General features: G+C 46.0%; 1 protein-coding gene across 2 annotated transcripts in view; it reads left to right on the plus strand.

Annotated features, from left to right (window-relative positions):
* Positions 1 to 13,972, plus strand: part of CNKSR3 (CNKSR family member 3) — an 84,674-nt gene that overhangs the window by 32,355 nt on the left and 38,347 nt on the right. For both annotated transcript variants that reach the window (XM_066372954.1, XM_066372955.1), the window contains exon 2: positions 12,200 to 12,363. In XM_066372954.1, the coding sequence (XP_066229051.1) occupies positions 12,200 to 12,363 (164 nt within the window). The remainder of the gene's footprint in view (positions 1 to 12,199; positions 12,364 to 13,972) is intronic.

Genomic DNA, 13,972 nt, shown 5'->3' on the forward strand with positions numbered 1-13,972 from the left:
AAAGCGAGGAACCCGGTGGCAGTTTAAATTGTCTGACCAGGCCAAGGGAAGACTCTTTGTAGCTAGCATTTCTTCAACACCTGTTATTTGCAATTTCCCTTTTAGCATGAATAAGTAGGCCCTGGGAGACAATTACATCCAGCTAACTTTGCTCTTTAAAATGATATTTATGTGCCTGTCCAGGTGGTAGCACAGTGGATAGAGCGTTGGCCTAGGATGCTGAGGACCCAGGTTCGAAAACTCAAGGTCATTGGCTTGAGCGTGAGCTCACAAGCTTGAGCGCAGGGTTGCTGGCTTGAGCATGGGATCATAGACATGACTTCGTGGTCGCTGGCTTGAGCCCAAGGTCACTGGCTTGAACAACAGATCACTAGCTCTGCTGTAGCCCCCTGGTCAAGGCACATATGAGAAAGCAATCCCTGAATGAGTAAAATGCTGCAATGAAGAATTGATGCTTCTCATTTCTCTCCCTTACTGCTAGTCTGTCCCTGTCTGCCTCCCTGTTAAAAATAAATAAATAAATAAATAAATAAATAAATAAATAAATATTTGTTTGTGATAGTTTCTATTTATGACACATGATACTAATTTATAGCAGTGATTTAAAAACTAATAATGAATTGATTTCTAAAAATTAAGTACACAATAGTAAAAATGACACTCAAATTTAGCAAAATCGTGAAGTTGGTTCTTGACTGTAATCTGAATTTTTTCCTGTCATCTGGCATTTGGTTTCTATTTCTGAGAGCCTGTTTAAAATTTGGATGTTAAAATCCGATAACACAATAAAATATTACTTCATACCCACTAGTATGGCTCTAATAAAAAAGATGGATAATAAGAAGTGTTGTTGAAGATGTGAAGAATTTGGAACCCTCATAAATTGCTAATAGGAATGAAAAATGGGGCAGTCCCTTTGGGGAATAGTTTGGCAATTCCTCAAAATGTTAAACATAGAGTTACCGTATGACTCAATAATTCTACTTCTAGGTATATACTCAAGAGAATTGAAAACATATGTTCACATAAAAATCTGTACACGAATGCTCATAACATCATTATTTATAATAGCCAAAAAGTAGAAACAACCCAAAGTGTCTATCAGCTGATGAATGGATTAAAAAATATGGTATAGCCATACAATGGGATATTAGCCATAAAACAGAATGAAGCTACAACGTGGATAAACCTTGAAAACTTTGTGCTAAGTGAAATAAGCCAGACGCAAAGGTCACGTACTGTATGATTCCATTTATACAAAATGTCCAGAACAGGCGAATTCATTGGGCTAGAAAGTAGGTTGGTGGTTGCAGGGGTTGGGTGGAGGGGCGAGTGGAGAAGGACTGCTCGTGGGTACGGGGTTTCTTGTTGGGATGATGGAAATGTTCTCCAGTTAGATAGCGGTCACACAACTTTGACTATACTAAACATCACTGAATTATGTACTTTAAAAGGGTGCAGTTTTTGCTATGTGAATTTTGTCTTAATGTGGTCATGGAAGCCTTCATGTTGTCACCGTGGGCAATGGGATGGGACTTCTGCCATTACCCTTCTGTTATTAGTATTGTGCTTTATCCAGTGGTGCCCATGTGGCCTTTGGAATCAGAATTCCAACATAGAGCTACATGGGGGGCTTCTATCCTTCTATGCAAAGCATAACATGATGTTTTTATCCTCATAGTAGTATGCTAAAATATGTAGGTTACTCATATATAATTCATGCATAACAGAGGAAATTGAGACTTAAAGAAGTTGAATGGTAGAGTAAAGACTTGAACCTGGGTCTTTATACTGTGCTTTCTACTATAATTTATAAACAAATTGTCACATACTTGAGTGGCAGCTGGCCAAGGTCAGAGCTGCAAAATGGGGTTGAAGATGAGAAAGTTTACTCTTGCCAGATTAACTCACTTATTTGTATTCTAATTTACCCTTTCACTGATGCCACTTACAAATATTGACTCAGATGTCTTTAATAACAATAATAGGGTATCTCACAGTTTACAAAGCACTCTTAAATGCAGCACTTCGTGTTATTTTAGCTTGAGGTTAAGGAGAGTGAGGTGTGAAACTGTCCTAGACACACAGGGCAGTAAGAAGCCAGGCTGGGTTTCCGGGCAGGTTGTCTGACATGTCCACTGTGTTTTTGTTCTTTTATTATGCCCTCTGGTTGTTTTGGAGTGTGTAGATCCATTCATTCTTCATTCCTTCAATTACTTCTTAAGTGTCTGCACTGAGCAAGCATCTGTTTACAGGACTGGAGATATGTAGGTAATAAGACAGACAAGGATACTCACTCTTATGGAGCAGTTTAAAGGGAGGAGACAAAAGGAGGCCATTAGCCTAATAAGCACAGTAATTTCAAATAGTGATGCTTTAAGAAGAAAATAAAAAGGTAGTATGGTAGAAGTGATTTGGATACCTACTGAGAAGGGCTTCTGTGGCTAACTGGGTTCCAAGGTAAGAATAGAGCCTAGCAGCTGTTTCTGAATTGGGGCTTCTCATGCAGGCTGCACTTTAGGGAGAAGCCTGCACTAAACTGTCTGCCATTTGCCCTGAACTCCTTCCTTCCTTCCTACACTGAGCTGCCTGGCCGCACTGTGTTGTACTGGCTGAGCCAGTCCTTATAAAGAAGTTTCTGGCCCTGGCCGGTTGGCTCAGCGGTAGAGCGTCGGCCTGGCGTGCGGGGGACCCAGGTTCGATTCCCGGCCAGGGCACACAGGAGAGGCGCCCATTTGCTTCTCCACCCCCCCCCCTCCTTCCTCTCTGTCTCTCTCTTCCCCTCCCGCAGCCAAGGCTCCATTGGAGCAAAGATGGCCCGGGTGCTGGGAATGGCTCCTTGGCCTCTGCCCCAGGCGCTAGAGTGGCTCTGGTCGCGGCAGAGCGACGCCCGGGAGGGGCAGAGCATCGCCCCCTGGTGGGCAGAGCGTTGCCCCTGGTAGGCGTGCCGGGTGGATCCCAGTCGGGCGCATGCGGGAGTCTGTCTGACTGTCTCTCCCGTTTCCAGCTTCAGGAAAAAAAAAAAAAAAAAAAAAAAAAAGAAGTTTCTGGAATTGTGTATCAACCAATAGGACTGAGACTTTCTCTGTCTAATCAGAGCTGTGCAGCAGTAACTCCATTAGCATCTTTAGCAATCAATCACAGTGCCTCGATCCAGACCAATCAGGACCTTGCTTTTTGGGCCAATCAAATTGTGAAACTCTGGAGCCCTCATCTGCATAAGAATGGATCAATCAGGGACCCACCCAGACACTTCTCTCTGTCTAGGTCAGCTAGGCTCTGGCTCAGGGAGCGTAGTTCCCTTTCCACTGCAGACTGCAGACTGCATTCCACAGGCCGAGTGGAAACAGAAGACTTCTTGCCGGAACAGAGCAGAGCAGGGTGGACTGGACCCGAGCAGAGCAGGGTGGACTGGACCCGAGCAGAGCAGAGTGGAACAGAGCCGGGCTGGGGCCTTGCCCGGGAGCCTTTGCTGCTCATCACCGTGCTGTCCCACAGCCGAGCTGTAACCCAACTGAGCTGTCCCCTAGCTGTGCTGTATCACAATGGTGCTGTTTACCCAGAATAAAGTTTCTTCTTCACCACACCCCAAATAGGGGTTTCTCTTGGTGTTGAATTGGTGACAATGACCATCAGTTGACACATAGATGGACTTTTTTTTTTTTTTAGGTTGGATGGACAGGAAACGGTTCTTTGAAAGGTGACATTTGAGTTGAGACCAGAAGTGCCTGAGAAGGGTAACCAGGCAAAGACTTTTCTAGGGTGGTGAACATTTAGTGCATATCCTTAGTGTTTCCTGTGTTCTTTATAAGATCAAATTGTGAGACTTGAATGAAACCATTGTTCTAGTCTTCTTCTATATACACGTCATTTTCTATTTTTTGGCAGAATGTGTATGTGTGTTTGTGTATATGCACATATGTTATATATAGTGCAAATAAATAATAAATATAAAAATAAAATTTCAAATTAAATACTTTTTTTTCAATAGAAAAGTATTATTTCCACATGTGTGATTTTCCTGTGTGGGCAAAGCCTCATGCAAAATTCCCTCTTAGAAATATGACCTATGGTTTTTTCTCGGGTGGCTAAATAGATGTGTTGACCATAAGAAAACGGCGTCTTTTGTTGGTCTGCCTCGTGTCCACCTATTGACCATGTGTCTTGTGGGAATCCCTGAAGGCTTTTGTAAGCCCCCCTCCTCCCATGAGGGCTGGAGGGCTGTGTCTAGTTGATGCTAAATATATATATATCGAAGTTGGCTCAGATGGAATGAAGTCTTCGTTCAGGGGAAAAGATCCTTTTTTCTAGACCTCCCAAGGAGAAAGCTTTTGTTTTGTTGGTAATGCTATGCCTCTCCAAGACAAGAAACAGACAAATGAAAAGATGAAGCCAAATATCGTTGAATTCTGGGGTGGTGGTGCTGGAGTTTGGTGAGGGTGGGGTTGGAGGTTCCATGGAAAGGTGTCAGGACTGCTGCTTCCCTTACAGACGGGTCTCGGTAGTGACTGGCAAGGCTCTGGGGCTCTCAGTGGAAGCACAGTACCCATCGAAGCGGCATTTACTCTCCGCAAAGCTTCCCCTCCCTCCTCGCTGTCCTGTTCCTGCCTCCTGCATTCTGACCCTGCTTGCTCTCTCTTTGGTTAACTCTTCTTCGTGGAGCAGCACGCCCACCACATTTTCTAGCTCTCGGTGAAAACAAGTACTCGTGGGAGAGAACAGCTTCACGCATCTTTCTTCACTAGTCCTTTCCCTGCTCCCCACAGGTTTCTTTCAGGACCTTCTCGGTTCATGTCCGAGGGCAGTGCCAGAGCCCGGACTCTGGGAGGGTGGACCCTCCCATTTTACCGTATATCTCGGGTTTGTGGCATCTTCCCCCCCCCCCCCCCCCCCGCGCTTCTGCAGGGAAGTGCCCCCTCCGTATTTGTTGGCGCTTCAGTGCAAGTCAGCACATGAGCGAGTGAACTGGACTGTTCTCTGCGTTGGGAGCAAACCACAGACGGGTTGTTTGCCCTTTTTCCCGTAGCCTCAGGATATACAGAGAAGCCCAGACCTGCAATGCTAGCTGCTTCTTGTTTTCTCTTTTTTGTAGTATTGTTTCTCTCTGCCTTTGTCTTTTGCGGGGGATGCTAGTGGCACACAGAAAACACACTGTCTTTTACTCAATTCAAGTGTTTGGAAAGTATCTTTGGGAACTATGGGTGGAGAGTTTTGTGAATTCTACTAATATTTAATCCTTTAAAGGCAGCTGATTTTATTGGTATGTCACTGCCCTCTGTGGTCACCACTGGCGAATGGAACCAGTTTCTAGACCTACGTTCAAAAGTGAAAGAGCCACAAAGGAATTCTATCCAGATTTCTTGGGGGAAGAGATAGAATTTATCTTACCTGTATTTTAGAGTTACTAAGGACCGCGGGACATCAGATCCTGCCGACACTTGTGGATAATATGCCACCAGAGTAGGAGTTGGTGTCACCAGTTTCTTAATTTTCTCATTGTCTTTACATGACCATTGAAATTTCTGCGGGCGATCACAGGTAGCAAACTTAAGTCACTAATGACTAGTGTACTTTCCTGTGACTTAAAACCCTCCTTTCCTTAGGTCAATTGAGGGGACATCCATGAACATTCTGCACGAGAGGGTGGAGAGATGGTGTCTGGAGGTGAGGAGCAGAGACCCTGGGCCAGTCCCCCCCAGCTGTGGGCCCCGGTCCTGTGTGGCCTTGGGCAAGTCACCTCCCCTCTCTGTGCCGACTCACCTCTTTGTCTCCAATGTGGGACTCCACGGTCCACGCTTGTGGGGACATTAGGAAGATGCAGGGGTTTCTACACATTCAGTTTTGGAGAGGTGTCTGCCATGCAGTCACTGACATTCAACCATTTGCCATCGTTACACGTGTCCTTTCATATATCTCTTCTCCCAAATTCTAGGTCATTGTTAATTTTGGGTCACACAGAACTGGTGCAGTTTCTTCTTCTCCATAGTACTTGGTAAACTGTATCCTTCCTATTGTGTTTCACATTAAAGACGTTCGTCATGGTTGGAAGCCATCCATGTTGCAGGGCCAAGACCGAAAGTCGTCTGTTTTTCCACCAAATGCACGCCTGCTTGGGGTTTCACCTGCAGTCAGTCGCTCCTCTACCGGACACAACTCTGCAGAGGACGCTGGGACCTTGGGTTTCAGGGCTCACTCAGGCCTTCGGCTTCTTTAGTGTACTTTTAAAACTTTGTACTGTATGTCAGTGTGCATATTTCTGAGTGTGGAATTTTTATTTTTATTTTATTTTATTTTATTTTATATTTTAGTAACTCAGCCCTTTAGACATTGCCTCGTCCTCTTTTCTGACTGCTCTGAATCCCGAGTCAGTCCCAGCTGAGCCTGTGCAGGACCTGGTGCTTGTGTTAAGTAGGATACAAAAACAATCTAATCTTTAACAGTCTGCTCTAATTCTGAGCCTATAGGATCTTAGATTGTGTAACCTCAGAAGTCCTCCTTGTCACAAGCCAATTACCTGCCCTGTTGATGGGAGCTGGCTTTGATATTTGAGCCCTTGACCTCTCTGTTAACAGGGCTTTGGGGATGATGGTGCCTTACTAATTTGGAGACGGGAGGAGGAAGGCAGTGCCCAAGGGTTGCAGCCTCATAGATGTGCAGCTGGTGGGTCCCCGGGATCTCTTTCCAGCCCCTGCATTTCACACTTTGGTGAACAGGTGCAGTGGTCTGTTCATGGTCACACAGCTGGAAAGACTTAGAGCCACAGGCCCTAAGAAGTAGCCGCATGCGCTTCTTCCTACTTCACAATGTAAAGGTGACTTCATTGGAAAAGAGAACTTATGCGAGTAATGTTGCTCTCAGCACAGGACATGGGGCACCTGTTGGCCCCTCCTAGAGTATAGTAACAACTGGGCTTTCTGGAAAACAAGGAGAAAGCTGTACTTTAATAACTCCAGGAACTAGGGCTGACCTGGTCTCAAGCTCTGATTATGGCAACCTTGTGGGAATCTTGTGTTGACGACCCTTGAAGAGTCTTCCTCTGCTGCCTGCCCGCAGTGTAAGGTGCAGAGAAGGGGAGGGTTGGATAGGTTCACGAAGAGAAACACTGACAGGTTGCCGGGGCCGTACGGCCTCATCTGTTTGCAGCTTGTAAGCTGTGGTCTTCAGCCCCACCCGGGCTTGCTTGCTGTTGTGCTCCTGCATCCAGCCAGTACTGAGCACCTCCTCTGTTTGTGATGCACGAGGTGTGATGGCGACCAGTCAGGACAGGCCTGGCTGCAGCCCCGTGGTTTGGAGAAGGGCAGAGGTGCGTGCAGGACAGTGAATGAATACACACAGATTCGCCGAGTCCCGTGAAGGAAGACAGCAGGACACACGGGAGAGCAGAGGTTATGGGGCTCCTCTCCATACTGGGATCGGCCAGGGCCTCCCTGCTAGGGAGTACGTGAGCTGAGACGGAGAGGAGGAGACAAGACAGTTCGATTAGAAGGAGCACGCGGACAGGTCGTGAGGTGGAAGGGAGCTTGAGGTCTTGAACCCCCAGGTGTAACCGGTGTCCAGCAGAGTGGTTGGGGGTGCGCTGTGGCACGGGAGGAGGCTGGGGAGGCAGGCAGAAGCCAGACAGGCCAGTCTGGACTGGGCTGGGGGCAGGGGTTGTAGCCCCGTGCGGTGGGAAGGCAGCAGGGCTTAGACGAGGGAGAAACCTTTCAACTGTGTGTTCCGAAGAAGCTTCAATGGACCCTGAAAACGGGTCTGGGAAGTTCTTTCGCTTCTTTTTCATGCTCCCGTTTGTTTATTTCCCAAGTCCTGTTGGGCCCCAGCTGTGTCCTCGATGCCGGGAACACGCAGGAACCGAAAGGAGCCTATCCTTCATGGCACTTGGGTTCTGGTCTAAATCCTACATCGTTTTCAGGTGAAATCCGTGACGTTCGCCGTTCCCCGAATTCGGGAGCACTTTCTGCGGAAGGTAACGCCACGGACGGTTCTGGCTTTGTCTGCCTCCGATGTACTCCGTCCCAGAGAGGGCTGCCCAACATCCGGACTCGAACACATTCCATTCCCCCCACGAAATACAGAAAGAGTTATGTCCCTCACCGTGTTCTAAGCTCTTTTTACATATTAATGTTTAATTTTCATTTCCGATCTGTGTGGTAGGCAGTATTACTATCTCTGTTTTACAAACGAGGCGGCTGATTGACATGCGCCAGGAACCCCGTTAGCAAGAAGTGGGACTGGGATTGTTAATCCTGCCATTTTCTGATGGAAATCAGAAAACTGTATTTTTTAAAATCATAAAACCTTTTTCTTTCCTTTTGCATTTGGGATTTCTTGGGAAGTTTAGGGGTGTTTACAGCCAGAGCTAGTGACAATGCGGGACGTCTGGGTGCCTTCTCTCTCTGGGTCCCATCCTGTGGGAGCCCGACTTTCCCTTCATGATTCTTTTCCCGTGGCATTGTCTGGTTAGTTTAATTGAAATGGGATGTATTTAATTTTATTTAATTGGGTGTTTCTCTCAGTCCCGCTAGACTTTCTATAAGTTCCCTTGACGGAAAACAAAGAACTGGCAGATAGGCACATTGTGGTTTATTGCAAATTTTAAAACCAGTTTACTTGAAATCACACATTTTCCCGTCCCTCCTCTGCAGGATGGCATAATAGTTTGATTTAGCTATTTATAAATGTTTAATTGTATTTTAAACAATAGGATAACCGAACAATAGGCCACAATGTATTGGAATAATAAAACTGGGGGCGACATTATTTAAAACCTAACTTATTCATATATGTGTCCCTTGGGAAAGTCTGAGGTCACTGTGGATTCTGTTTTCAGGTGGGTAGGAACAGGATATTTATGCTCGGTAGTTCTACATCTCGGGGATCTAATGATTAGTTGAGAGTAGATTATTTGTGTTCCCTCAGAATCCTCAAGCAGATTCTGGCCCCCTTCTCGGAGAAATGTGCCCTCTTCTTCAGTTCTGAATCTCTGATCATCTGTACAAGCTTGGAACCCTCATCACACCTCCCATCTTAACTTCTTCTCTGTGGCTGCAGCGTTTCCTGACTGCGCTAACGCCGCTTCTGCAGTCCCGTTTCTTCAGTGAAACTTTTCACGGTTAGTTGGAAGAGAAATCTGGCCTCATCTTTATTTCTGCTTATTTTAGTCTAATGAAATTCTGTCGTACATGGTTTCTCTACTTTAATTCTAAGGGACTAATTTAGTCTGCACATGAAGACTAATACAAGTCTCTCAGTTTTATGCGTGTATTTTGAGCAACGGACTTACTTGGCACAGCAAACATGAGTTTCAGTTCAGCCTGTCACTGGACCTTGTGTGTTTTCATTTAGGAAAGAGTTTATCACGTGTGGATGAATATGAAATAAAATGTTACTCGCTTTATGTGGGCTTGCTAGGGCTGCCATAACAAAGCCCCACAGATTGGGTGGGTGAAACAATAGAAATTGATTTTTTTTCTTGAAGTTCTGGAGGCCAGAAATCCAAGATCATAGTATCAGCGGCATTGGCTTCTGAGGCCTGTCTCCTTGGCTCGTAGATGGCTGTCTTCTCCCTGCGTGTTCACATGGTCTTCACTCTGTCTGTCTCCTCTTCAATCAATGTGACTGATAAGGCTATCAGTCATATTGGATTTGAGCCCATCCATATGACTTCTTTTTAACTCAATCTGCCCTTTGAAGACACTGCCTCCCAATAGTCATGTTCTGAGCTACTAGAGATTAGGACTTCAACATACGAATCTCAGGAGACACAATTCAGCCGTAATAGGCAAGGGAAGAAAACCTCTGAGGGAGACGAGAGTGGAGGATATTGTTCATGATCCGGCTTAGAACTGGCAAAGGCATTTAGGGTAAAATTCACAATAATTAGTCTTTTGTCTATACTTGCCCAAGTTTTTGGGCCCAGTCAGATCTGAAGTACTAGTTTCTAAGTATCTCTTAAGATTCCATACTTCTTGCTGCTTATTTAGGAAGATGCTCGGAGAAGCATTTTTATATTCCTGTGTTTGCTGGGTGCGATGCAAAAGAACGGGGCTTGTGTCTAATGGACCTTGGTGTGAATTCAGTCTCTTTTCTTCTGTATGAAGGGGAAGAAAATGGCTTAAAAAGCACCCTTTCCTTGGAATCTTACAAGCTCCGTGACCGTGGACAGGTTAGGTAGCCTCCATGAGCCCTAATTTAGCCATGTCTGTAGCGCTAGGAGGCTCTCCTTGGCTGTTGGCCATTGTCATTGCTGCCTGCTGCAGATGGATACTGGCCCTCTGCAGACGCCTGGGTGGCCCCAGTGCTGTGACCCGACCCCTGCAGGCCAGGTGGAGCAGGAGCATTGCTGTCAGTACCTGCTGCTTGCGTGGCCTCCACTGCCTGCTCAACTGTTATGTCATGGAGACCATTTGTGGCTTCAGGTGATCAAATGGAGCAAGATTTCTGTCAGTGTCCCCAGCCTCGCTGGCTGTGTGATGGAGCCCTTCTGTTAGGCAGATGTCATTTCAGGGAAGAGGGATCGATTCCAACTCATCTGGTTACCATAAAATTAATTGTTTCTTACTTCTTCTTTCTACATTTAATTGCCCCAAATAGTTATCAGGAAATTGTTCCTTTTTTTTTATATTCTATAAGGAAGCAAATCGGGAAAGTTTGTGGGGCAGAGATGTCATTGAGCCTGGCACATCAGATTTTCGGATCCATGAACTTCAGTTCTCTCAGAAGTAGGTGCTAGGTTTTTGTCTGTGTTTCCTAGTCCAGAGAGGAGCCACGTCGCAGAGCTTTAGCAAGGAGTAAGAGACACACACATGTGTGTGTGAGTGCGCATGTGTGTCTTTGAGGCGGGTAAGGGAGAGCAGCATGCCTGCCACATGCATTGTTCTACTGAAATTGAGTTTTTATCCTTTGTGTTGGGATTGAGTTGATATAAATCTCATCGTTCAAAAACACTAGATGGCTAGTATTAGGCTTCAATAGTTCCAGTGATTCAGGTAAATTTTATTTAGCAAAACCATTGAAACAAGTTGACTATAAAGTTCTCTGTCCAGGAATAAAGATTCCCAAGTTCTATTTGGCTCACCTATTTTAATAATTATGTAAAAATATCAGAATACATCCCTGTCGGCATTTGATTTGTTCCCATTTGGCCTGGAAAATTCCCATAAGTTAATCCATCTAACATTGCCTTTCTTGGGTACCACTGCTAGTACCTTCTCCTTTGAATTTTGTATTTATCAGAATTCTCCTTTGAATTTTGTTTTCTCTCTCACATGAATTTATTTCCAGAAAACTAATCAGAAAAATGATGGCCAGCATCTGCAAGATGGTGTCTTTATGACTTTCATCTGGAGAGGAAGAAAGAGCCTCAGTCTCCTGTGTCCATATAGCAAATATCAAGGGAGATTTTAATTGGTTCACCTTGAGTCACATGGTCATCCCAGAGCCTAATATGGTCTGGTAGATGAACTATTGTGGCAAAGCACCTTGTTTGACAGGCCTGCTGACTCCCACGGGCTGGGAGAGGGATGGGGTCCCAATGGAGGAGTTGCTTAGCAAACAAACGTGTCTCGTATGGATAATGGGCACTTCAAGTCATCAAGGCGCAGGGGTCCCCAAACTTTTACACAGGGGCCAGTTCACTGTCCCTCAGTCCGTTGAAGGGCCGAACTATAAAAAAAAACTATGAACAAATCCCTATGCAGACTGCACATATCTTATTTTAAAGTAAAAAAACAAAACAGGAACAAATACAATATTTAGAATAAGGAGCAAATAAATTTAAATCAACAAACTGACCAGTATTTCAATGGGAACTATGGGCCTGCTTTTGGCTAATGAGATGGTCAATGTGCTCTTCTCTCTGACCACCAGTGAAAGAGGTGCCCCTTCCGGAAGTGCGGCGGGGGCCGGATAAATGGCCTCAGGGGGCCGCAGTTTGGGGACCCCTGATCAAGGGTTTCGTGTTTATTCTTTCAGTTGAAAGGGAATGGGAAGGTCACTGTCATGTAACTTAACTGGATCCATTTGGATAGTGTAAGCTGCACATTTGAAATCTGTCTGACATGAGAAGATGGGGGCACACTGGAAGGGTGGCCATCAGGTGGGAGACATGGGGCCTAGACGATCAAACAGTGCAGCATAATTGGTGACTTCTTGGTGTAAAGGCACAAATCGACGTGAACGGCCTCTTTTGTTTTTCTGCTAGGCCTAGACGACTGCCTGCAGCAGTACGTCCACAAGTTCGAACGGGAGAAGATTAACGGGGAGCAGCTGCTGCGGATCGCCCATCAGGACCTGGAGGAGCTGGGCGTCACGCGAATTGGACACCAGGAACTCGTGTTGGAGGCTGTCGACCTTCTCTGTGCACTGGTTAGTTCAGGAGAAGGTGCTCTGTACCGGGATGATGTTCTTTGGAACTTTGTTCTCTTAAATCTTCATTGAGCACACTATCATTTTATTAATGAACTGTTGACGTGAACGGAAGACAATGTAGGAAGGGAAGAAAAGAAATCATTTAACGGATTAAGAGTTGGAAAATTGTAGCCTGTGAGTTCAATTTGGTCCACTATTTTTGTAAATAAACTTTTAGTGGGACACAGCCATGCCCATTCATTTTTTTATTTTTTAATTCAGTGAGAGAAGGGTAGGCAGAGAGACAGATTCCCTCATGCGCCCAACCGGGATCCACCCGGCAAGCCAACGAGGGGGTGATGCTCTGCCCATCTAGGGTGTTATTCCATTGCTCAGCAACCAAGCTCTTCTCAGCACCTGAGGCAGAGGCCATGGAGCTATCCTTAGTGCCCAGGGCCAACTCGCTCCAATTGAGCCATGGCTGCAGGAGGGGAGAAAGTGAGAGGAGAGAGAAAGAGAGAGAAGCGAGAGGGGGAGGGGTGGAGAAACAGATGGGTGCTTCTTCTGTGTGCCCTGACCAGGAATCAAACCTGGACATCCACAGGCTGGGCCTACGCTCTACCACTGAGCCAGCTGGCCAGGGCCTGTGCCTGTTCATTTATGTGTTGTCTGTGCCAGCTTTTATGCAGTAATGGCTGACTTGAGTATCTTTAACAGGGATTGTGGGATTCCACAAACCTAAACTATTACCTTGCCCTTTACAAGAACAGTGTGACTTGCAATGGAAAAATCTGTGTTAGTCTACTTTTTAAATCTTTTCTAAAGAATAAAAGGAGGGAGATGAGCCTGAATGAAGATGCCTTCTACATCGCAATGACAAATGGGTTGTTTTCCCTGTCTGTTTTTGTTACTGTGAAAAGCATTTTTATGCTTCACAGGTATTTGTGATATTTAAATAACTGATGCTTGTGCTCGAAATAATCAACCTATGAAATGGTAGCTAAATGGGAAAAAATGTGGACTTAGTTCCATTTTGCAGATGACTGAGGTTTGGCTTGACTGTGACGGAGGTGAATCCTGCCAGGTTCTGACTCTTGCATTACCCCCGTGGCTTCGGGGGTGGCTCTTAGGTGTGGGCTAAACGTACCTGTAAGGGCACTGTGTTTATAAACTGTCTGGCATACGGTGGCATCCACATCTGTCTGTCGTGGTGCCATGCCAAGGATGCAGTTTCCTGAACTGTCAGGGTTTGGACAGCCGGGGCGCATTCAAGCGGGGTTAGTCATGCCGTGAGCCTGAGCCAGGGGTAGATACAATGACGTCACTGAGAAGGGCGGGAAAGAATGTGCTCCCGATTATTTTGCCATTGCCGGCCTGTGCTCCGTTGATTATATAACACTTGCTGCGTTGTGCATATTCTTTGGCTTAAAATGGACAGGGCCTTGTCTTCTGCTCTGAGATGCACCGCTCTGGTTTAGGAAAGGAATGGGGAAATTATTTGTGGTTGAGAAATGAGCTGCCACCAGGGAGACACCGTGGCCAAGCGGTGTGAGCGCCGGCCCTGGGAGGCAGGCTCTCTGGGTTCCGATCCCGGCTCTGTGCACACGCTCCGCCCTCCGCGACCTCC

Source organism: Saccopteryx leptura, chromosome 3 (assembly GCF_036850995.1).
Source record: "Saccopteryx leptura isolate mSacLep1 chromosome 3, mSacLep1_pri_phased_curated, whole genome shotgun sequence".
Taxonomy (NCBI): Eukaryota; Metazoa; Chordata; class Mammalia; order Chiroptera; family Emballonuridae; genus Saccopteryx; species Saccopteryx leptura.